Source organism: Oncorhynchus masou, chromosome 24 (assembly GCF_036934945.1).
Source record: "Oncorhynchus masou masou isolate Uvic2021 chromosome 24, UVic_Omas_1.1, whole genome shotgun sequence".
Classification (NCBI taxonomy): Eukaryota; Metazoa; Chordata; class Actinopteri; order Salmoniformes; family Salmonidae; genus Oncorhynchus; species Oncorhynchus masou.
Window position 1 is genome coordinate 98,767,112 of NC_088235.1, and position 23,785 is coordinate 98,790,896.

At 44.4% G+C, this 23,785-nt stretch overlaps 1 protein-coding gene across 1 annotated transcript in view; it reads left to right on the top strand.

The window, feature by feature from the left end:
- Positions 1 to 23,785, top strand: part of adcy1a (adenylate cyclase 1a) — a 124,050-nt gene that overhangs the window by 73,043 nt on the left and 27,222 nt on the right. The window contains exons 5-8 of the mRNA XM_064932985.1: positions 3,666 to 3,793; positions 14,963 to 15,121; positions 15,985 to 16,126; positions 19,493 to 19,648. Of these exons, the coding sequence (XP_064789057.1) occupies positions 3,666 to 3,793; positions 14,963 to 15,121; positions 15,985 to 16,126; positions 19,493 to 19,648 (585 nt within the window). The remainder of the gene's footprint in view (positions 1 to 3,665; positions 3,794 to 14,962; positions 15,122 to 15,984; positions 16,127 to 19,492; positions 19,649 to 23,785) is intronic.

Sequence of the window (23,785 nt, forward strand, 5' to 3'; positions counted from 1 at the left end):
ACTATGGGCATCCCACACAGCAGTAGCCCAGGCCAGGGCTTTTTCCGACAGCAGGGTGATGATATAAGCGATCTTAGACCGGTCGGTGGGAAACGACGAGGGTTGTAGCTCAAAGGAGAGAGAACATTGGGTGAGAAACCCTTTACAAGCACTTGGATCACCTGAGAGCCGTTGGGGAGGTGGAAGACGAGGTTCAGCCAGGGGGTTAACTGCCATGGGTACGTGAATCTGAGGTACTGGGACGGGAACTGTTGCCGGGGTAAGACGATCAGATATTTGCTTAATGGAAGTCAGCATCTCCGACAGAAGATGAGAATGTCTAGCCATTAAGGCCTCTTGCTGAACCAGGGCGGCTTCGTGGCGTTGGACAGTCTCCTGGTGGTGGGACAGCATGGCAAAAGGTCCTGGGCACTGGCTGCCTCTGGGTTCATTTTTGGCTCTGTGTTTCTGTCAGGACCCGGTTACGAACCTGGGTCTCCGGAGTGAGAAACAGTCACTTAACCAACTGAGCCACGAATAGTCAGCAGAACCCAGAAGATGAGGCAGACACAGCAGTACTTAAGACGGTGTATTTAATAAAGTAAAAAGGAGAAGTCCTTCAATACAAAAAATGGCAAATCCAAAAGGTGGTAGGAATAGCACAAAAAAAGCCTCAAGAGATACTCGAAAACAAAAACAGAATTCCACAAGAGCATCCACCGGAAACGACAAGAATACACAGAACACTAGGGCTGGGTGCTAACATACAAACACAGAGCACATAACTGAGGGAAACTAAGGGTTTAAATACAATCAGGGGAAACGAGGCACAGGTGCAAATAATAATGGGGAACAAGGGAAAAAAACATAAGGTCAAAAAGCACAATGGGGGCATCTAGTGACCAAAACCCGGAACAACCCTGGCCAAATCCTGACAAGTTTACCACTTAGTTTGTGACAAACGCTCCTAACCTTGAAGAGGTTTGCCACAATATGTATATACTGTACTCTACTGTATTCTAGTTTATCTCACTCTGAGGTTGCCCATTCTCATATTTAGTATTTATTCATTCCATTATTTTACTTTTAGACTTGTGTTTATTGTTATGAATTGTTACAGTTGAAGTTGGAAGTTTACATACACTTTCGTTTTTCACAATTCCTGACATTTAATCCAAGTAAGGTCATAGGTCAGTTATCACCATTTCATTTTAAGAATGTGAAATTTCAGAATAATATTAGAGAGAATTATTTATTTATACTTTTATTTACTTTTTCATGGATTCTCTGCTACAGGTTTATCATGGATTCTCTGCTACAGGTTTATCATGGATGCTCTGCTACAGGTTTATCATGGAAGCTCTGCTACAGGTTTATCATGGATGCTCTGCTACAGGTTTATCATGGATGCTCTGCAACAGGTTTATCATGGATGCTCTGCTACAGGTTTATCATGGATGCTCTGCTACAGGTTTATCATGGATGCTCTGCTACAGGTTTATCATGGATGCTCTGCTACAGGTTTATCATGGATGCTCTGCTACAGGTTAATCATGGATGCTCTGCTACAGGTTAATCATGGATGCTCTGCTACAGGTTTATCATGGAAGCTCTGCTACAGGTTTATCATGGATGCTCTGCTACAGGTTTATCATGGATGCTCTGCTACAGGTTAATCATGGATGCTCTGCTGCAGGTTTATCATGGAAGCTCTACTACAGGTTTATCATGGATGCTCTGCTACAGGTTTATCATGGATGCTCTGCTACAGGTTTATCATGGATGCTCTGCTACAGGTTTATCATGGATGCTCTGCTACAGGTTAATCATGGATGCTCTGCTACAGGTTAATCATGGATGCTCTGCTACAGGTTAATCATGGATGCTCTGCTACAGGTTTATCATGGAAGCTCTGCTACAGGTTTATCATGGATGCTCTGCTACAGGTTTATCATGGATGCTCTGCTACAGGTTAATCATGGATGCTCTGCTACAGGTTTATCATGGAAGCTCTGCTACAGGTTTATCATGGATGCTCTGCTACAGGTTTATCATGGATGCTCTGCTACAGGTTTATCATGGATGCTCTGCTACAGGTTTATCATGGATGCTCTGCTACAGGTTTATCATGGATGCTCTGCTACAGGTTTATCATGGATGCTCTGCTACAGGTTTATCATGGATGCTCTGCTACAGGTTTATCATGGATGCTCTGCTACAGGTTTATCATGGATGCTCTGCTATAGGTTTATCATGGAAGCTCTGCAACAGGAAGACATATCATGGAAGCCCTGTTACAGGTTTATCATGGAAGGCCTGTTACAGGTTTATCATGGAAGGCCTGTTACAGGTTTATCAAGGAAGCCCTGTTACAGGTTTATCATGGAAGCCCTGTTACAGGTTTATCAAGGAAGCCCTGTTACAGGTTTATCAAGGAATCCCTGTTACAGGTTTATCAAGGAAGCCCTGTTACAGGTTTATAAAGGAAGCCCTGTTACAGGTTTATAAAGGAAGCCCTGTTACAGGTTTATCAAGGAAGCCCTGTTACAGGGAAGCCCTGTTACAGGTTTATAAAGGAAGCCCTGTTACAGGTTTATAAAGGAAGCCCTGTTACAGGTTTATAAAGGAAGCCCTGTTACAGGTTTATCAAGGAAGCCCTGTTACAGGTTTATAAAGGAAGCCCTGTTACAGGTTTATAAAGGAAGCCCTGCTACAGGTTTTATCAAGAAGGCCCCTTTTTTTGTTACAGGTTTATAAAGAAAAGCCCTGTTACAGGTTTATCATTGCCCTCTGTCCCTGTTACAGGTTTATCTCCATTGCCCTGTTACAGGTTTATCTCCATTGCCCCTGTCTCTCTTTACAGGTTTATCCATTGCCCTCTGTCCCTGCTCCCAGGTTTTGACTCCATTGGCCCCTTTTTTTGATCATCACTGTTTGCAATCATGAAAATTCCTGTCTCTCTTCCTCCCTATTTCTTCACCTCTCCATTGCCCTCTGTCTCTCTTCCTCCCTATTTCTTCACCTCTCCATTGCCCTCTATCTTTCTTCCTCCCCATTTCTTCACATCTCCATTGTTCTCTGTCCCTATTCCTCCCTATTTCTTCACATCTCCATTGCCCTCTGTCTCTCTTCCTCCCTATTTCTTCACCTCTCCATTGCCCTCTGTCTTTCTTCCTCCCCATTTTTCACCTCCCCACTGCCCTCTGTCTCTCTACCTCCCCATTGTCATATCTCTCTTCCTCCCCATTTCTTCACCTCTCCATTGTCCTGTCTTACTCCCTATGTCTTCACCTCTCCATTGCCCTCTGTCTCTCTTCCTCCCTATTTCTTCACCTCTCCATTGTCATCTCTCTCTTCCTCCCTATTTCTTCACCTCTCCATTTCCCTTTGTCCCTCTTCCTCCCCATTTCTTCACCTCTCCATTGCCCTCTGTCCCTCTTCCTCCCCATTTCTTCACGTCTCCATTGCCATCCGTCTCTCTTCCTCCCCATTTCTTCATCTCACCATTGCTCGCTGTCTCTCTTCCTCTCTCTCCCCACTCTTCCACCCCTCTCTCTTCTCTCCTCTCCCTCTTCCACCACTCTGTCCCACCTCTCCCCCTCTCCCGTCTACCCCGCTCTTCTCTCCCTCTCCCCCTCCTCCCCCCTCTTCTTCCCTCCCTCTACCCCTCCCCCTCATCTCTCCAGGAGAACCACTGTAGGCGTATAAAGATTCTGGGGGACTGTTACTACTGTGTGTCAGGTCTGACCCAACCCAAGGCAGACCATGCACACTGTTGTGTAGAGATGGGCCTGGACATGATCGACACTATCACGTGAGTCTGCACTGACCACACACACACGCACACACATGCACACACACACACGCAGTGAGCATACACGGACCGCACACTGTCATGCAAAATTATTTTCAGGATATGCAAATCATACACGCACACACACGCACACGCACACGCACACACACACACGCACACTCAGAGAGACACAGTGTTGATCCCATACTCCAGAATGAGAAGCAGAGCAGAGCATTTCTGCTGTTGTGTTGTTTTTCTGTCTTTCTGTAGAGCGGATGGATGTCAATGCTGGAGCTCATTATCACCCAGGACAAGTGTTGCCATACACTCTCTCCTCACCTCGCTCATACACACTCCTCTCTCCTCCCTCGCTCAAACACACTCCTCCCTCCTCCCTTGCTCATAAATTGTCCTCTCTCCTCACCTCGCTCATACACACTCCTCTCTCCTCCCTTGCTCATTCACTGTCCTCTCTCCTCCCTCCCTAATACACATTCCTCCCTCCTCCCTTGCTCATAAATGGTCCTCTCTCCTCCCTCGCTCATTCACACTCCTTTCTCCTCCCCTGCTCATACATTGTCCTCTCTCCTCACCTCGCTCATACACACTCCTCTCTCCTCCCTTGCTCATTCACAGTCCTCTCTCCTCACCTTGCTCATTCACACTCCTCTCTCCTCCCTCCCTCATTCACACTCCTCTCTCCTCCCTCCCTCATACACACTCCTCTCTCCTCCCTCGCTCATACACATTACTCCTTTCTCTCTCTATTCCTTATGGTCCTCTCTTTCTCTCTCTATTCCTTATGGTCCTCTCTTTCTCTCTCTATTCCTTATGGTCTTCTCTTTCTCTCTCTATTCCATATGGTCCTCTCTTTCTCTCTCTATTCCATATGGTCCACTCTTTCTCTCTCAATTCCTTATGGTCCTCTCTTTCTCTCTCTATTCCATATGGTCCACTCTTTCTCTCAATTCCTTATGGTCCTCTCTTTCTCTCTCTATTCCATATGGTCCTCTCTTTCTCTCACTTCTTGAATTATCCACCCTCTCCCCCTAGATTCCCCTTCTCTCCCTCTATATATACTATTGTGGAGGAAAGGAGAGACTGTGGTGGAAATAGTCCCACTTTATCTCCTCAAAGCCATACCACTAAGACAGGGACTGCACGCATGCACGTACACACACACACACACACACACACACACACACACACACAATGTCCATTTGGAAGACCAATTTGCGACCAAGCTTTAACTTCCTGACTGATGTCTTGAGATGTTGCTTCAGTATATCCACATAATTTTCCTACCTCATGATGCCAATCCCTCCTGCAGCAAAGCACCCACACAACATGATGCTGCCATCCCTGTGCTTCACGGTTGGAATGGTGTTCTTTGGCTTGCAAGCCTCCCCCTTTCGCCTCCAAACATAACGATGGTCATTATGGCCAAACAGTTCTGTTTTTGTTTCATCAGACCAGAGGACATTTCTCCAAAAATGTACAATATTTGTCCCCATGTGCAGTTGCAAACCATAGTCTGGCTTTATTATGGCGGTTTTGGAGCAGTGGCTTCTTCCTTGCTGAGCGGCCTTTCAGGTTAAGTCGATATAGGACGTGTTTTACTGTGGATATAGATACGTTTTTTTACCTGTTTCCTCCAACATCTTCACAAGGTCCTTTGCTGTTGTTCTGGGATTGATTTGCAGTTTTCACATCGAAGTATGTTCATCTCCAGGAGACAGAAAGTGTCTAATTCCTGAGCGGTATGATGGCTGCGTGTTCCCATGGTGTTTATACTTGCGTATTATTGTTTGTACAGATGAACGTGGTACCTTCAGGTGTTTGGAAATTGTTCCCAAGGATGAACCAGGCTTGTGGAGGTCTACAATTGTTTTTCTGAGGTCTTGGCTGATTTATTTTGATTTTCCCATGATGTCAAGCAAAGAGGCACTGAGTTTGAAGGTAGGCCTTGAAAACCATCCAAACGTACACCTCCAATTGACTCAAATGATGTCAATTAGTCAATTATCAGAAGCTTCTAAAGCCATGCCATAATTTTCTGGAATTTTCCAAGCTGTTTAAAGGCACAGTCAACTTAGTATATGTAAACTTCTGACCCACTGGAATTGTGATACAGTGAATCATAAGTGAAATAATCTGTCTGTAAACAATTGTTGGAAAAATTACTTGTGTTATGCACAAATTAGATGTCCTAACCGACTTGCCAAAACTATAGTTTGTTAACATGACATTTCTGGAGTGGTTGAAAAATTAGTTTTAATTACTCCAACCTAAATGTATGTAAACTTCTGACTTCAACTGTATACCATAAAAATATATGGATGAGCAATAGAAGGTATTAAATACAGTATATACACAAGATATGAGTAATGCAATGTATTTAAACATTATTAAAGTGGCTAGTGATTCATTTATTCAATTGGCCAATGATTTCAAGTCTGTATGCAGGCAGCAGTCTCTCTGTTTTAGTGATGGCTGTTAAACAGTCTGATGGCCTTGAGATAGAAGCTGTTTTTTAGTCTCTTGGTCCCAGCTTTGATGCACCTGTATTGACCTCTCCTTCTTGATGGTAGCGTGCTGAACAGACAGTGGCTCGGGTGGTTGTTGTCCTTGATTATATTTTTGGCCTTCCTGTGACATCGGGTGCTGTAGGTGTCCTGGAGGCCGGGTAGTTTGCCTCCGGTGATGCGTTGTGCCGACCACACCACCGTCTGGAGAGCCTTACGGCTGTGTTCGGTGCAGTTGCCGTACCAAGCGGTGATACAGCCTGACAGGATGCTCTCAATTGTGCATCTGTCAAGGTTTGTAAGGGTTTTAGGTGACAAGCCACATTTCTTCAGCCTCCTGAGGTTGAAGAGGCACTGTTATGTCTTCTTCACCACACTGTCTGTGTGGGTGGACCATTTCATTTTGTCCGTGATGTGTATGCCGAGGAATTTAAGACTTTCCACCATCTCCACTGCTGTCCCATCGATGTGGATGGGGGGGGGGGGTGCTCCCTTTGCTGTTTCCTGAAGTCCACGATTTTCTCCTTTGTTTTGTTGACGTTGAGTGAGAGGTTGTTTTCCTGACACCACACTCCGAGTGCCCTCACCTCCTCCCTGTAGGCTGTCTCGTCATTGTTGGTAATCAAGACTACTACTGTTGTGTCGTCTGCAAACTTGATGATTGAGTTGGAGGCCTGCATGGCCATGCAGTCATGGGTGAACAGGGAGTACAGGAGGGGGCTGAGCACACACCCTTGTGGGGCCCCAGTGTGGTGCATCAGCGAAGTGGAGATGTTGTTTCCTACCTTCACCACCTGGGGGGGCCCGTCAGCAAGTCCAGGACCCAATTGCACAGGGTGGGGTTGAGACCCAGGGCCTCAAGCTTAATGATGAGCTTGGAGGGTACTATGGTGTTGATTGCTGAGCTATTGTCAATGAACAGCAGTCTTACATAGGTATTCCTCTTGTCCAGATGAGATAAGGCAGTATTCAATGTGAAGGCATTTGCATAGTCTGTGGATCTATTGGGGTGGTAAGTAAATTGAAGTGGTTCTAGGGTGACAGGTAAGGTGGAGGTGATATGATCCTTGACTAATCTCTCAAAACACTTCATGATGACGGAAGTGAGTGCTACGGGGCGATAGTCATTTAGTTTAGTTTCCTTTACCTTCTTGGTTAAAGGAACAATGGTAGCCATCTTGAAGAATGTGGGGACAGCAGACTGGGATAGGGAGAGATTGAATATATCCATAAACACACCAGCCAGCTGGTCTGCACATGCTCTGAGGACGCGGCTAGGGATGCTGTCTGGGCCGGCAGTCTTGCGAGGGTTAACAACTTTGAATGTCTTACTTACGTTGGCCACGGAGAAGGAGAGCCCACAGTCCTTGGTAGCGGGCCCCGTCGGTCGCACTGTATTATCCTCAAAGCGGGCAAAGAAGGTGTTTAGTTTGACTGGAAACAAGACGTCAGTGTCCGTGACGTGGCTGGTTTTCCTTTTGTGGTTTTCCTTTTGTGTCTGTAGACTCTGTCTCATATGTCTCGTGTCTGAGCCGTTGAATTGCGACTCCACTTTGTCTCTGTACTGACATTTCACTTCTTTGATTGCCTTGCGGAGGGAATAACTACACTGCTGGTATTTGGCCATAATCCCAGTCACTTTACGATGGTTAAATGTGGTGGTTCGTGCTTTCAGTTTTACGTGAATGCTTCCATCTCTCCACGGTTTCTGGTTAGGGTAGGTTTTAATAGTCACAGTAGGTACAGCATCTCCTATACACTTCCTTATAAACTCACTCACTGAATCAATGTATACGTCTATGTTATTCTCTGATGCTACCCGGAACATATCCCAGTCCGCGTGATCAAAACAATCTTGAAGCCTGGATTCCGATTGGTCAGACCAGTGTTGAATAGTCCTTAGCACGTGTACATCCTCTTTTGAGTTTCTGCTAATAGGAAGGCAGGAGCAAAAGGGAGTCGTGGTCAGATTTGCAGAAAGGAGGGCAGGGGAGGGCCTTGGAGTAGCAGTGATCCACTCTTAGAATTAGTGGTGACTCGAGGAACCCCTGAGATCCTCAAGGAACAACTGGAGTTCCTCAAGGAACCATTGCCATTGGTAAATTGTTCATATTTGCACCTTTGGTTTATTTAACCAGGCTAGACCTGTTTAGCGGCAAAAGGCGGTGGGGGAAGTGGCTGAGATAAAACATTTAAAAAACAAAAAAAGTAAGACAAAATAGACAACACAGACAGAAGCCAACAGCACAAATTCAGTAGCAAACAAACAGTGGATATGTGTGTGTGTGTGTGTGTGTTTCCTTACATAAGGCAGCGCAAGCTAGTAGCTAGAAATAATTGCATTTCTGTTAATCTTTTTGTCCTTCAAACTCCTCCAGGGACACCAGGTCCTGAACTTTTAGGTTGGCTTGGAGGGAATTCCAAGACTAGGGGTCTGAAATTACCTTTTTAGAAGCCTGGTTCTCATTTTTGGGACTCTTAAAACAAGATAGAGACTGGTGTATTGTCATCACATGTTAAGGTTGAACACTGACAGTATTGTAGCTTCAATTATGCTTACAGAGGTGAATAAATTCCTTAAGCGTCCATGTAAATCCCAAAGTTGTAATAGTAACCATTTTATTAATTTATGTAATTAGCAATGTTAATATTATTATTATTGTCACGCCTTGGTCTTAGTATTTTGTGTTTTTGTTTATTAGTTGGTCAGGCCAGGGTGTGACATGGGTTTATGTTGTTGTATTTCGTAGTGGGGTTTTTTAGTTATTGGGATTGCGGCTGAATAGGGGTGTTGCATAGGTTTGGCTGCCTGAGGCAGTTCTCAATCAGAGTCAGGTGATTCTCGTTGTCTCTGATTGGGAACCGTATTTAGGTAGCCTGGGTTTCACTTTGTATTTCGTGGGTGATTGTTCCTGTCTCTGTGTAGTTTCACCAGAGAGGCTGTAATTAGATTTCACGTTCCGTTTGTTGTTTTGTATTTTGTAATAGTTATTTTATGTATCGCAATCCTTCATTAAAGATCATGAGTAACCACCACGCTCATTTCGGTCCGACTCTATTTCAACAAACGAAGAACGCCATTACAATTATATTAGAATATGTAGTGATGGGACGATTCATGCCGGAGCACTGATATTCCGATATTCCAATGGAAAACTCCTTATGCCGCATGAAACCGGAAGTTTTTCAATTTGAAGTGCCAAGGAACATGAAAATAGCCGTAACTAGCAAAGGATCATGGCCAATGTATTCATTTCAATCCTGCCTGAGAGAGTCAGCCAGGAGCCTCTTCGTAGCCTGCCGGCCCATCATTGGTCTGTGTCAGCACGTAGTGCTGTGTGATGACAAATGTAGTAGTCAGAATGGATCATTATTTAATTAAATATCTCGATTTGTTGTGAACTTAAAAATTATTCCCCATAGGGATCGAAATTTAGCATAATAAATACATTTTAGGGCCTAAAACGATCATCTAAAAAAAATGTGTTTGGCTGTTCTGGCGATCATAATTTAGATACGCTTTATAGGGCAGATCAGGGCTTTTGGCACCGCTAGGTTGTTACGCAGTAGCCAACCTGCAGAGCTTGTGATGCTGGGGTCCTGGATTCAACACAACGTAACGATGCTTGTATCGAAGAAACAATACCACATGATGATGATGTTAAAAGCTTCGAATGTCACACTACATATCTGTCAATTGTCGGAACTTGGAAAAACGAATGCCGTCCCCTGCTGGAAGCTTTTTGTTTTTATCTAGATATTTCACCTTAGCAGAGGAATATATTCTGAAATCTTAGCATTGTTTTTTATTTCTCAAACAGTGATTGTAAATGTAAACAACTCTGGTAGTTGCTATTGATAAATATCACATTTTGTTAATATGTAAAAGTGAGTTAAAAAAGTTGAATTCAAACCCAAAGAAAGTAGTTACCATGTGATAAATGACATACAGAGCTTTGTTTGGACCCTCAGTGGATCCCACTGTGGTTTCCAAAACATCAACCTCTGCTGTCAGACATTACTTACAGACTTAGTCTATGTCGTGACGTTGTATTAGTTAATGTGACGACTGTTGCTCATCAAATGATTACAAGTTTCTAATTGCGTGATTAACTGAATCAAGCAATTAACTCATTAACCTGGGGCACCATGGGAAAACTAGTTTATATTGAGTTTCTATTTCCCAAATTAACTCAAAGAATATCAGAATATCGATTTTACAACAGCCGCTAATTAACCAGTTGCCTCTACCAATCTCTGTAACGGCGTTCTTCTTTAGTTGAAAGAAAGTCGGACCGAAATGCAGCGTGTAAGTTACTCATGTTTATTATGTGAAGACAGACGAACGAACTATACACGAATAACTAATAAATACAAAAATAACAAACAGAACGTGAAACCAATTACAGCCTGACTGGTGCACACTACACAGAGACAGGAACAATCACCCACGAAATACAAGGCGAAAACCAGGCTACCTAAATACGGTTCCCAATCAGCGACAACGAGAATCACCTGACTCTGATTGAGAACCGCCTCAGGCAGCCAACCTATTTAACACACACACACACACCCCTAATCAACTACAATCCCAAACACTACAAACCCCAATACGAAAATACAATACATAATAACCCCATGTCACACCCTGGTCTGACTAACTAATAAACTAAAACACAAAATACTAAGACCAAGGCGTGACAGAACCCCCCCCTAAGGTGCGGACTCCCGAACGCACCTCAAAACCATAGGGAGGGTCCGGGTGGGCGTCTGTCCATGGTGGCGGTTCCGGCTCCGGACGTGGACCCCACTTCATACATGTCATTGTTCCTCCCCTTCGCGTCCATGGATAATCCACCCTCACCGCCGACCATGGCCGAATAGTCCTCACCCAGAACCCTACATAACAGAGGAGCAGCTCGTGACTGAGGGGCAACTCGGGACTGAGGCAGCTCGGGACTGAGGGGCAGCTCGGGACTGAGGGGCAGCTCGGGACTGAGGGGCAGCTCGGGACTGAGGGGCAACTCGGGACTGAGGGGCAACTCGGGACTGAGGGGCAACTCGGGACTGAGGGGCAACTCGGGACTGAGGGGCAACTCGGGACTGAGGAGCAGCTCGGGACTGAGGGGCAGCTCGGGACTGAGGGGCAGCTCGGGACTGAGGGGCAACTCGGGACTGAGGGGCAACTCCGGACAGAGGGGCAACTCGGGACTGAGGGGCAGCTCGGGACTGAGATGAAGCCCAGTACTGAGAAAAAGCCCAGTACTGAGATGAAGCCCAGTGCCGAGATGAAGCCCAGCCAGGCAGTTGAATCCGGCAGATCCAGGCTGACTGGCGGATCCTGGCTGACTGGCGGATCCTGGCTGACTGGCGGATCCTGGCCGACAAGCGGATCCTGGCTGACTGGCAGATCTGGCAGATCCTGGCTGACTAGCAGATCTGGCAGATCCTGGCTGACTGGCGGATCCTGGCTGACTGGCGGATCCTGGCTGACTGGCGGATCTGGCAGATCCTGGTTTACTGGCGGATCCTGGCTGACTAGCAGATCTGGAAGAGTCTGGTTGACTGGCAGATCTGGAAGGGTCTGGTTGACTGGCAGATCTGGAAGAGTCTGGCTGACTGGCAGATCTGGAAGAGTCTGGCTGACTGGCAGATCTGGAAGAGTCTGGTTGACTGGCAGATCTGGAAGAGTCTGGTTGACTGGAAGAGTCTGGTTGACTGGCAGATCTGGAAGAGTCTGGCTGACTGGCAGATCTGGAAGAGTCTGGCTGACTGGCAGATCTGGAAGAGTCTGGTTGACTGGCAGATCTGGAAGAGTCTGGCTGACTGGAAGAGTCTGGCTGACTGGAAGAGTCTGGCTGACTGGCAGATCTGGAAGAGTCTGGCTGACTGGCAGATCTGGCTGCTCCATGCAGACTAGCTGCTCCATGCAGACTAGCAGCTCAGGCTGCTCTATGCAAACTGACAGCTCTGGCTGCTCAATGTAGACTGACAGCTTAGGCTGCTCTATACAGACAGGAGGCTCCGGCAGCGCTGTAGAGGAGGAAGGCTCTAGAACCGACAGCGCAGGAGAGGGAGAAAGCGCTGGCTGCGCTGAACAGGCGAGGCGCACTGAAGGCCTGATGCGTGGTGCTGGCACTGGTGGTATTTGGCCGAGGACACGCACAGGAAGCCTAGTGCGGGGAGCTGCTACTGGAGTGCTGGGGTGTGGAGGTGGTTCTGGATAGACCGGACCGTGCAGGCGCACTGGAGCTCTTGAGCACCGAGCCTGCCCAACCTTACCTGGTTGAATACTCTCGGTTGCCCTGCCAGGGCTGTGAGGAGAAATAGCCCGCACTGGGCATTGTAGGCGAACCGGAGACACAGAGCGCAAGGCTGGTGCCATGTAAACCGGCCCAAGGTGACGCACTGGAGACCAGATGCGTAGAGCCGGCTTCATGGCATTTGGCTCGACGCTCAATCTAGCCCGGCCGATACGCGGAGCTGAAATATACCGCACCGGGCTATGCACCCGCACTGGGGACACCGTGCACACCACTGCATAACACGGTGCCTGCCCAGTCTCTCTAGCCCCCCGGTAAGCACAGGGAGATTGCGCAGGTCTCCTACCTGACGCCGTGCTGCCTCCTCGTACTTGCGCCTCTCCGCTTTAGCCGCTTCTAATTCCTCCTTGGGGCGGCGATATTCCCCAGGCTGAGCCCAGGGTCCTTTTCCGTCCAGTTCCTCCTCCCATGTCCAATTCTCTAAATGGTGTAGCCTCTCCCACTGAAGCTGCCTCTGTTGTCTCTCGTGTAGCTCCTGTTTCAACTTCGCCTGCTGCACCTTTGGGCGGCTACACTCCTCTTCGCGCTGCTCCTGCCTGTTGACACGCTGCTCGGTCCGAGTGTGGTGGGTGATTCTGTAACTGCGTTCTTCTTTAGTTGAAAGAAAGTCGGACCGAAATGCAGCGTGTAAGTTACTCATGTTTATTATGTGAAGACAAACGAACGAACTATACACGAATAACTAATAAATACAAAAATAACAAACAGAACGTGAAACCAATTACAGCCTGACTGGTGCACACTACACAGAGACAGGAACAATCACCCACGAAATACAAGGCGAAAACCAGGCTACCTAAATACGGTTCCCAATCAGCGACAACGAGAATCACCTGACTCTGATTGAGAACCGCCTCAGGCAGCCAACCTATTTAACACACACACACACACACCCCTAATCAACTACATTCCCAAACACTACAAACCCCAATACAAAAATACAATACATAATAACCCCATGTCACACCGTGGTCTGACTAACTAATAAACTAAAACACAAAATACTAAGACCAAGGCGTGACAATCTCGCTCTGAACGTCGGATAGCAATGAATCTGCACGGACCCGGGTCTCACCAATGAGTTCTTACCACACCAATCGTAGTTGAATATTTATTTACTAAAAAGCTAAAATGATGATAAAAGATACACATAGACAAAACACATTATAGGCTATTGATTAGAACTTAGTATAACAGGGCCAACACACTATGGCACATGTTACCCACATAAAAAAGAAAGTACACAAGAAAATTATACATTTGGGTGAATTTGTCAGCTATGCTATTCTAACCCTAGCCTTGCCCCAAACTGCCGCTCTTATGGGTTAGAATATAATGATGTAATTACGTGAGGATGATCTCCGAGGATTCAGACAGCTCTGTAGCTCAGAGCTCACAGCATAGGACTGAAACCCTTTAGATACCACGATTCGATGGGAGATGGAGGCTCGGTGGTTCGACTTTAATTCACCCGCTGAGACACAGCTACTCATCCGTAGTTTGGGTAGAAAAGGATTTCTTTGTCCTCAAACTTGCGTGGCGTTCTGAGTACATAGACTTTTTTAGACCTTGCTGCAGCTTGGGTCACATGGTCTCCTTGTTAATTCTATACTCACAGGTTTTATACCCTTGGGTCCGAAGTGGGCGTAACCGCCTTTAGGGCAATTCTCTGGGCGTACCAAGTTAATGAGGCAAGGTCTAGATTTTACTCAAATCCAATTTTAGACAACTAACTTCACATTTCATCTTTACCAAAACATTCTCTTTGATTTGGCCATTTTCCATACAACGTACAATGTATGAACATCAAACATATACTAGTTGACGTTACTGTTGACGTTACAATGTTTTCGTAATAACGTCATCTATTAACCTTTAATAACATAACAAAACAAAAATGACATACATTTTCATATTCCATCTATTGTCATGTCACCGTTACGGCTGACGGAAACCATTGTTCCAAATTCCCTTTATTTCATGTTTAATGTTCTGAGGCTGGATTTCCATAGTAACACGACAAAAGGAATGTTGTCTGTGGCCTAAGTTTTACCAGGGGCGTGAGGGGTCATAAAAAACCCACATCTTCAGACCCCTAGATCTCTCCTCCTCTGTTGTGGTTGAGCGATAATCTGTAGGGTTGTGGTCTCCTGTAGCCTGACCCGATCAGGACAGTCATGACAGACTGCACACTCAGGGCCGTACCCGTTAACAAGCATACCACTTGATAGTTTAAGATTTGAAAGTGAAAACAATATATTCTGATGATATAAAGCGGTCTACAACAATGCTTTAGGCTAGAAGCAGGCTGTACATTTCACGAGGCTTCTATCTCTTCCTAGGTCTGTGGTGGAGGCTACAGAGGTGGATCTGAACATGCGTGTGGGTCTGCACACGGGCCGTGTACTCTGTGGGGTTCTGGGACTTCGAAAGTGGCAGTATGATGTCTGGTCCAATGATGTCACTCTGGCCAATGTGATGGAGGCAGGAGGACTGCCTGGGTATGTATGACTACTGGAAACTATGTCTGAGTCCTAATTGGCTCCCTATTCCCTATATACAGTAGTGCACTATTTTTGACCAGAGCCCATGAATAGCCCATATATAGGGAGTAAGGTGTCATTTGGGAAATGGCACATATTGATGACATGGAATGTTTTGTCAAGCTCTTTTGGGGAAGAATTGTCTCGCTATTGAAAGAAAGCCTTGTATCTCCAAAACTATTTCTGAACAATCACAAAACTACAAAAGCTATTTTTAATGCATTTTATCCCAGAGTCGTGAAATGTTGAGTGTACAAAAAGGGGAGTGCTTTCAATTCAATGCAATTAAAGTATTTTTTATTTTATTTTATTTAACCTTATTTTTAACTAGGCAAGTCAGTTAATAAGAACAAATTCTTATTTGCAATGACGGCCTACACCGGCCAAACCCGGACCATGCTGGGCCAATTGTGCGCCACCTTATGGGACTCCCAGTCACGGCTGGTTGTGATACAGCCCGGATTTGAATCAGGGTGTCTGTAGTGACGCCTAAAGCACTGAGATGCAGTGCCTTAGACTGCTGTGTCACTCAGGAGCCAAGTAAACAAGAACCAGCTAATGAGCAGAGATAGCAGGGTAGGGATCCATTTAATTCCAATCTCAGTGTGCTCAGTAGATGAACTGAAATGCAATTAATGATTAATGATCTATCTCAAACCTGGAAGAGATGAAAACAGTTTCTGATTCTCCTTTAATGAATTACATATCCATAATTACTCCCCCCACCTCTCTCTCTCCCCACTTTCCCTGTATACCCCTTCCTTCTCATGCCTCTCTCTCTCTCCCTCTCTCCCTCTCTCCCTCTCTCTCCCCTCTTTCAGTAAGGTCCACATAACCAGGACTACTCTAGAGTGTTTGAATGGAGACTATGAGGTGGAGCCTGGCTTTGGCCATGATCGACATACCTTCCTACAGAAACACAACATTGAGACCTTCTTCATAGTACCCTCCCACAGGCGAAAGGTACACAACCACACACACACACATTCCAATAACCGTATCTACACAAACACACAACCACAACAATCTTATATTTTACCCTCCAACAGACTTAAGGTACACAGTGACTCATACTGTTGTCATCCAAAATGGCACCCTATTCCCTTTATAGTGCACCGGGGTCCATATCCTGGTCCCGCCACTTACACTAGTCCAACATCTCCTGTGCTCCACCCAGAACATAATGCAGTGGCTGGTCACCCCTCATGTGTGATTTGGTTATGGGTTGCCCAGATTAGTCAACTTCAACTTCCTTTGCACCATTCTGTGTAATCTACTATAGACAGTGGAGGATTCAACTCCGGAGTTCACGCATGATGATTCCACTGAATGATTTATCCTATGAGCTGATTTATCCTATTAAGCTGTGGGTCAGTGTCTCCTAGTCCCAGTAATGTGGATCATACATGTGGATCAGAAATGTGGATCATACATGTGTATCATACTGTCACACCCGACCATAGTTTGCTTTGTATGTTTGTATGTTTTGTTTGGTCAGGGTGTGATATGAGTGGGCATTCTATGTTACATGTCTAGTTTGTCTAGTTCTATGTTTGGCCTGATATGGTTCTCAATCAGAGGCAGATGTTAGTCATTGTCTCTGATTGGAAACCATATTTAGGTAGCCTGTTTGGTGTTGGGTTTTGTGGGTGATTGTCCTTGTTCCTGTCTTGTGTTAGTTTGCACCAGTTTAGGCTGTTTTGGTTTTCACGTTACATTTATTGTTTTGCATTGATTCGTGTTTCCTTTGTTTTTTCATTAAACATGAATCTCAATAGCCACGCTGCATTTTGGTCCGACTCTCCATCACATGAAGAAAACTGTTACACATACACACAGATCATACATGTGAATCATACATGTGGATCAGACATGTGAATCATACATGTGGATCAGACATGAGAATCATACATGTGGATCAGACATGTGAATCATATATGTGGATCAGACATGTGAATCATACATGTGGATCAGACATGTGGATCAGACATGTGAATCATACATGTGGATCAGACATGTGAATCAGACATGTGAATCATACATGTGGATCAGACATGTGAATCATACATGTGGATCAGACATGTGAATCATACATGTGGATCAGACATGAGAATCATACATGTGGATCAGACATGTGAATCATACATGTGGATCAGACATGTGAATCATACATGTGGATCAGACATGTGGATCAGACATGTGAATCATACATGTGGATCAGATATGTGGATCAGACATGTGAATCATATATGTGGATCAGACATGTGGATCAGACATGTGAATCAGACATGTGGATCAGACATGTGGATCAGACATGTGGATCAGACATGTGAATCATATATGTGGATCAGACATGTGGATCAGACATGTGGATCAGACATGTGAATCATACATGTGGATCAGACATGTGAATCATACATGTGGATCAGACATGTGGATCAGATATGTGAATCATTCATGTGGATCAGACATGCGAATCATACATGTGGATCAGACATGAGAATCATACATGTGGATCAGACATGTGAATCATACATGTGGATCAGACATGTGAATCATACATGTGGATCAGACATGTGAATCATACATGTGGATCAGACATGTGAATCATATATGTGGATCAGACATGAGAATCATACATGTGGATCAGACATGAGAATCATACATGTGGATCAGACATGTGAATCATACATGTGGATCAGACATGTGGATCAGACATGTGAATCATACATGTGGATCAGACATGTGGATCAGACATGTGAATCATATATGTGGATCAGACATGCGAATCATACATGTGGATCAGACATGAGAATCATACATGTGGATCAGACATGTGAATCATACATGTGAATCATACATGTGGATCAGACATGAGAATCAGACATGTGGATCAGACATGTGAATCATACATGTGGATCATACATGTGGATCATACACATATATTGTACAGGTGAATCATACTGTCACACTGCTCTCAGTTTAAATTGCCTGTATTTAGTTGTTGTACCTAAAACACTTAATAACCAAAAGAGGTCTAACGTATCATCTAGAGCAGGCAGACACACACGCACACACACACACACACACACACACACACACACACACACACACACACACACACACACACACACACACACACACACACACACACACACACACACACACACACACACACACACACACACACACACACACACACACACACACACTGTCTCATCTTTTCTTCCTCAGGAAGTGTTAGGACTGATAGTCCTGATGTGATCATTTTATCTCTCTCTCTTCCTCTCACATAACACTACCTGTTATTAGACTCTATCACTTAACACTACCAGTTATTAGACTCTATCACTTAACACTACCAGTTATTAGACTCTATCACTTAATACTACCAGTTATTAGACTCTATCACATAACACTACCAGTTATTAGACTCTATATCACATAACACTACCAGTTATTAGACTCTATCACTTAACACTACCAGTTATTAGACTCTATCACTTAATACTACCAGTTATTAGACTCTATCACTTAACACTACCAGTTATTAGACTCTATCACACAACACTACCAGTTATTAGACTCCATCACTTAACACTACCTGTTATTATACTCTATCACTTAACACTACCTGTTATTAGACTCTATCACTTAAAACTACCTGTTATTAGACTCTATCACTTAATACTACCAGTTATTAGACTCTATATCACTTAATACTACCAGTTATTAGACTCTATATCACTTAACACTACCAGTTATTAGACTCCATCACTTAACACTACCAGTTATTAGACTCTATATCACTTAACACTACCAGTTATTAGACTCCATCACTTAACACTACCAGTTATTAGACTCTATCACACAACACTACCAGTTATTAGACTCCATCACTTAACACTACCAGTTATTAGACTCTATCACACAACACTACCAGTTATTAGACTCTATCACACAACACTACCAGTTGTTAGACTCCATCACTTAACACTACCAGTTATTAGACTCTATCACACAACACTACCAGTTATTAGACTCTATCACACAACACTACCAGTTATTAGACTCTATCACATAACACTACCAGTTAATAGGCTCTTTTATAGAGTTTCTATTATAAAGGCTGAAGATCTTTCTCTTGTACTTAAACACCTCTCTCTCCCCCTACTTTCCCCCTCCCCTCTCTCCCTCCCCCACTCTCTCCCTCCCCCTCTTTCCCACCTCCCTCTCCCTTTCCCTCTCTCTCCCCCACCCCTTTCTCTCTGCCTGCTCCTTCTATTCCCCCTCTCTCCCCCTCCCCCTCTCTCTCCCTTCTCTCCTCAGATCTTCCCAGGGTTGATCCTGTCGGATATCAAGCCAGCCAAGAAGATGAAGTTTAAGACAGTGTGCTACCTGCTGGTTCAGCTCATGCACTGTAGGAAGATGTTCAAGGCGGAGATCCCCTTCTCTAACGTCATGACCTGCGACGACGATGACAAGGTGTGTGTGTGTGTGTGTTGCTGTTAGTGTGTGGGTGTTGTGTGTGTTTGTATTTCTGGGAAATAATATGTCTGAGAGCTAAAAACATTTTAACAGGTTTTTATGTCCAGCTGTGAAATCCTGCTCGGTTTCCTAATCCTGATCACACACACACACACACACACACACACACACACACACACACACACACACACACACACACACACACACACACACACACACACACACACACACACACACACACACACACACACACACACACACACACACACACACACACACACACACACACACACTGTCTCATCTTTTCTTCCTCAGGAAGTGTTAGGACTGATAGTCCTGATGTGATCATTTTATCTCTCTCTCTTCCTCTCACATAACACTACCTGTTATTAGACTCTATCAGATAACACTACCTGTTATTAGACTCTATCACTTAATACTACCAGTTATTAGACTCTATCACTTAACACTACCAGTTATTAGACTCTATCACTTAACACTACCAGTTATTAGACTCTATCACTTAACACTACCAGTTATTAGACTCTATCACTTAACACTACCAGTTATTAGACTCTATCACTTAATACTACCAGTTATTAGACTCTATCACTTAACACTACCAGTTATTAGACTCTATCACACAACACTACCAGTTATTAGACTCCATCACTTAACACTACCTGTTATTATACTCTATCACTTAACACTACCTGTTATTAGACTCTATCACTTAAAACTACCTGTTATTAGACTCTATCACTTAATACTACCAGTTATTAGACTCTATATCACTTAATACTACCAGTTATTAGACTCTATATCACTTAACACTACCAGTTATTAGACTCCATCACTTAACACTACCAGTTATTAGACTCTATATCACTTAACACTACCAGTTATTAGACTCCATCACTTAACACTACCAGTTATTAGACTCTATCACACAACACTACCAGTTATTAGACTCCATCACTTAACACTACCAGTTATTAGACTCTATCACACAACACTACCAGTTATTAGACTCTATCACACAACACTACCAGTTGTTAGACTCCATCACTTAACACTACCAGTTATTAGACTCTATCACACAACACTACCAGTTATTAGACTCTATCACACAACACTACCAGTTATTAGACTCTATCACATAACACTACCAGTTAATAGGCTCTTTTATAGAGTTTCTATTATAAAGGCTGAAGATCTTTCTCTTGTACTTAAACACCTCTCTCTCCCCCTACTTTCCCCCTCCCCTCTCTCCCTCCCCCACTCTCTCCCTCCCCCTCTTTCCCACCTCCCTCTCCCTTTCCCTCTCTCTCCCCCACCCCTTTCTCTCTGCCTGCTCCTTCTATTCCCCTCTCTCCCCCTCCCCCTCTCTCTCCCTTCTCTCCTCAGATCTTCCCAGGGTTGATCCTGTCGGATATCAAGCCAGCCAAGAAGATGAAGTTTAAGACAGTGTGCTACCTGCTGGTTCAGCTCATGCACTGTAGGAAGATGTTCAAGGCGGAGATCCCCTTCTCTAACGTCATGACCTGCGACGACGATGACAAGGTGTGTGTGTGTGTGTGTTGCTGTTAGTGTGTGGGTGTTGTGTGTGTTTGTATTTCTGGGAAATAATATGTCTGAGAGCTAAAAACATTTTAACAGGTTTTTATGTCCAGCTGTGAAATCCTGCTCGGTTTCCTAATCCTGAACACACACACACACACACACACACACACACACACACACACACACACACACACACACACACACACACACACACACACACACACACACACACACACACACACACACACACACACACACACACACACACACACACACACACACACACACACACACACACACACACACACTAATCTGTATCACTCCTATAAGTGCCAACACACTCATTCCCAGAGTAAGTTACAGAAACTTGGTTAAAACCAAGGCAACAGATATCATTGCTAACTCTAACACCAAAACAAACCGCTATATTATAGGGTGTTTGTGTGTTGAAAACTGTGACTCAGTGATGACTCAGTGTGTTATGATTGGTGTGTGTGTGGAGGCATCATTTCTCTGTCAGGAATAGCCCTCTAACTGTGTAATCCTCTAATAACTGTCGGGGCTTTGTCTGGCTTTAGAATTCACTGTAGAGCTCACTGCTAATGCTAGCGTTATGACACCCAAAAGTATTACGTTGTAGAACTCACTGCTAATGCAAGCGTTATGACACCCAAAAGTATTACGTTGTAGAACTCACTGCTAATGCTAGCGTTATGACACCCAAAAGTATTACGTTGTAGAACTCACTGCTAATGCAAGCGTTATGACACCCAAAAGTATTACGTTGTAGAACTCACTGCTAATGCTAGCGTTATGACACCCAAAAGTAGTACGTTGTAGAACTCACTGCTAATGCTAGCGTTATGACACCCAAAAGTATTACGTTGTAGAACTCACTGCTAATGCTAGCGTTATGACACCCAAAAGTATTACGTTGTAGAACTCACTGCTAATGCTAGCGTTATGACACCCAAAAGTATTACATTGTAGAACTCACTGCTAATGCTAGCGTTATGACACCCAAAAGTATTACGTTGTAGAACTCACTGCTAATGCTAGCATTATGACACCCAAAAGTATTACATTGTAGAACTCATTGCTAATGCAAGCATTATGACACCCAATAATATTACATTCTTCAACGGGTGAGTCTAATCATGGTCGCTGATTGGTTAAAATCAGCCGGTGTCTATTCCACAAGTTACCACCGGCTAAAGCTCTGTTCCAATCCACTGTCTCATCAGCCCAGCCAGACAATTTATACATTTGATCTCCATTGTAAAAAGCATCTAGACATTATCTCCCATTTATTTTAGATTAGCAATTGGTTTTCAATAGCGGAGAGCTGTATAAAACTTGTGGTCTGTCTCTCTGATATTTGCAAAATTGTTTCAATATTTAAATAATAATAATATACATGTAGGGGTTGGGAGTCGAGACATACAGGCAGACAGCTTTTCTCAGCCAGTCAAAATCATAATTTTTAAGAATATATACAAAGAAATAGAAAACAGGTCAAACGAAACGAAATGTAGCTACTTCGTGGTCTTTCCAGCTTCAGTTTGAAGTGATTGTGTTAGCTGTGTTGGTGTTGTGTTAGCTGTGTTGGTGCTGTGTTAGCTGTGTTGGTGTTGTGTTAGCTGTGTTGGTGCTGTGTTAGCTGTGTTGGTGCTGTGTTAGCTGTGTTGGTGCTGTGTTAGCTGTGTTGGTGCTGTGTTTGCTGTGTTAGATGTGTTGGTGTTGTGCTAGCTGTGTTGGTGTTGTGTTAGATGTGTTGGTGTTGTGCTAGCTGTGTTGGTGCTGTGTTAGCTGTGTTGGTGTTGTTAGCTGTGTTGGTGTAGTGTTAGCTGTGTTGGTGCTATCTGTGTTGGTGTTGTGTTAGCTGTGTTGGTGTTGTGTTAGCTGTGTTGGTGTAGTGTTAGCTGTGTTGATGTTGTGTTAGCTGTGTTGGTGCTTGCTGTGTTGGTGTTGTGTTAGCTGTGTTGGTGTTGTGTTAGCTGTGTTAGCTGTGTGGGTGTTGTGTTAGCTGTGTTGGTGCTGTGTTAGCTGTGTTGGTGCTGTGTTGGTGCTGTGTTAGCTGTGTTGGTGCTGTGTTGGTGCTGTGTTAGCTGTGTTGGTGTTGTGTTAGCTGTGTTGGTGTTGTGTTAGCTGTGTTGGTGTAGTGCTAGCTGTCTTGGTATTGTGTTAGCTGTGTTGGTGTTGTGTTAGCTGTGTTGATGTTGTGTTAGCTGTGTTGGTGCTAGCTGTGTTGGTGTTGTGTTAGCTGTGTTGGTGTTGTGTTAGCTGTGTTGGTGCTGTGTTAGTTGTGTTGGTGTTGTGTTAGCTGTGTTGGTGCTGTGCTAGTTGTGTTGGTGTTGTTTTAGCTGTGTTGGTGCTGTGTTAGCTGTGTTGGTGTTAGCTGTGTTGGTGCTGTGTTAGTTGTGTTGTGTTAGCTGTGTTGGTGCTGTGTTAGTTGTGTTGGTGTTGTTTTAGCTGTGTTGGTGCTGTGTTAGCTGTGTTGGTGTTGTGTTAGCTGTGTTGGTGTTGTGTTAGCTGTGTTGGTGTAGTGTTAGCTGTGCTGATGTTGTGTTA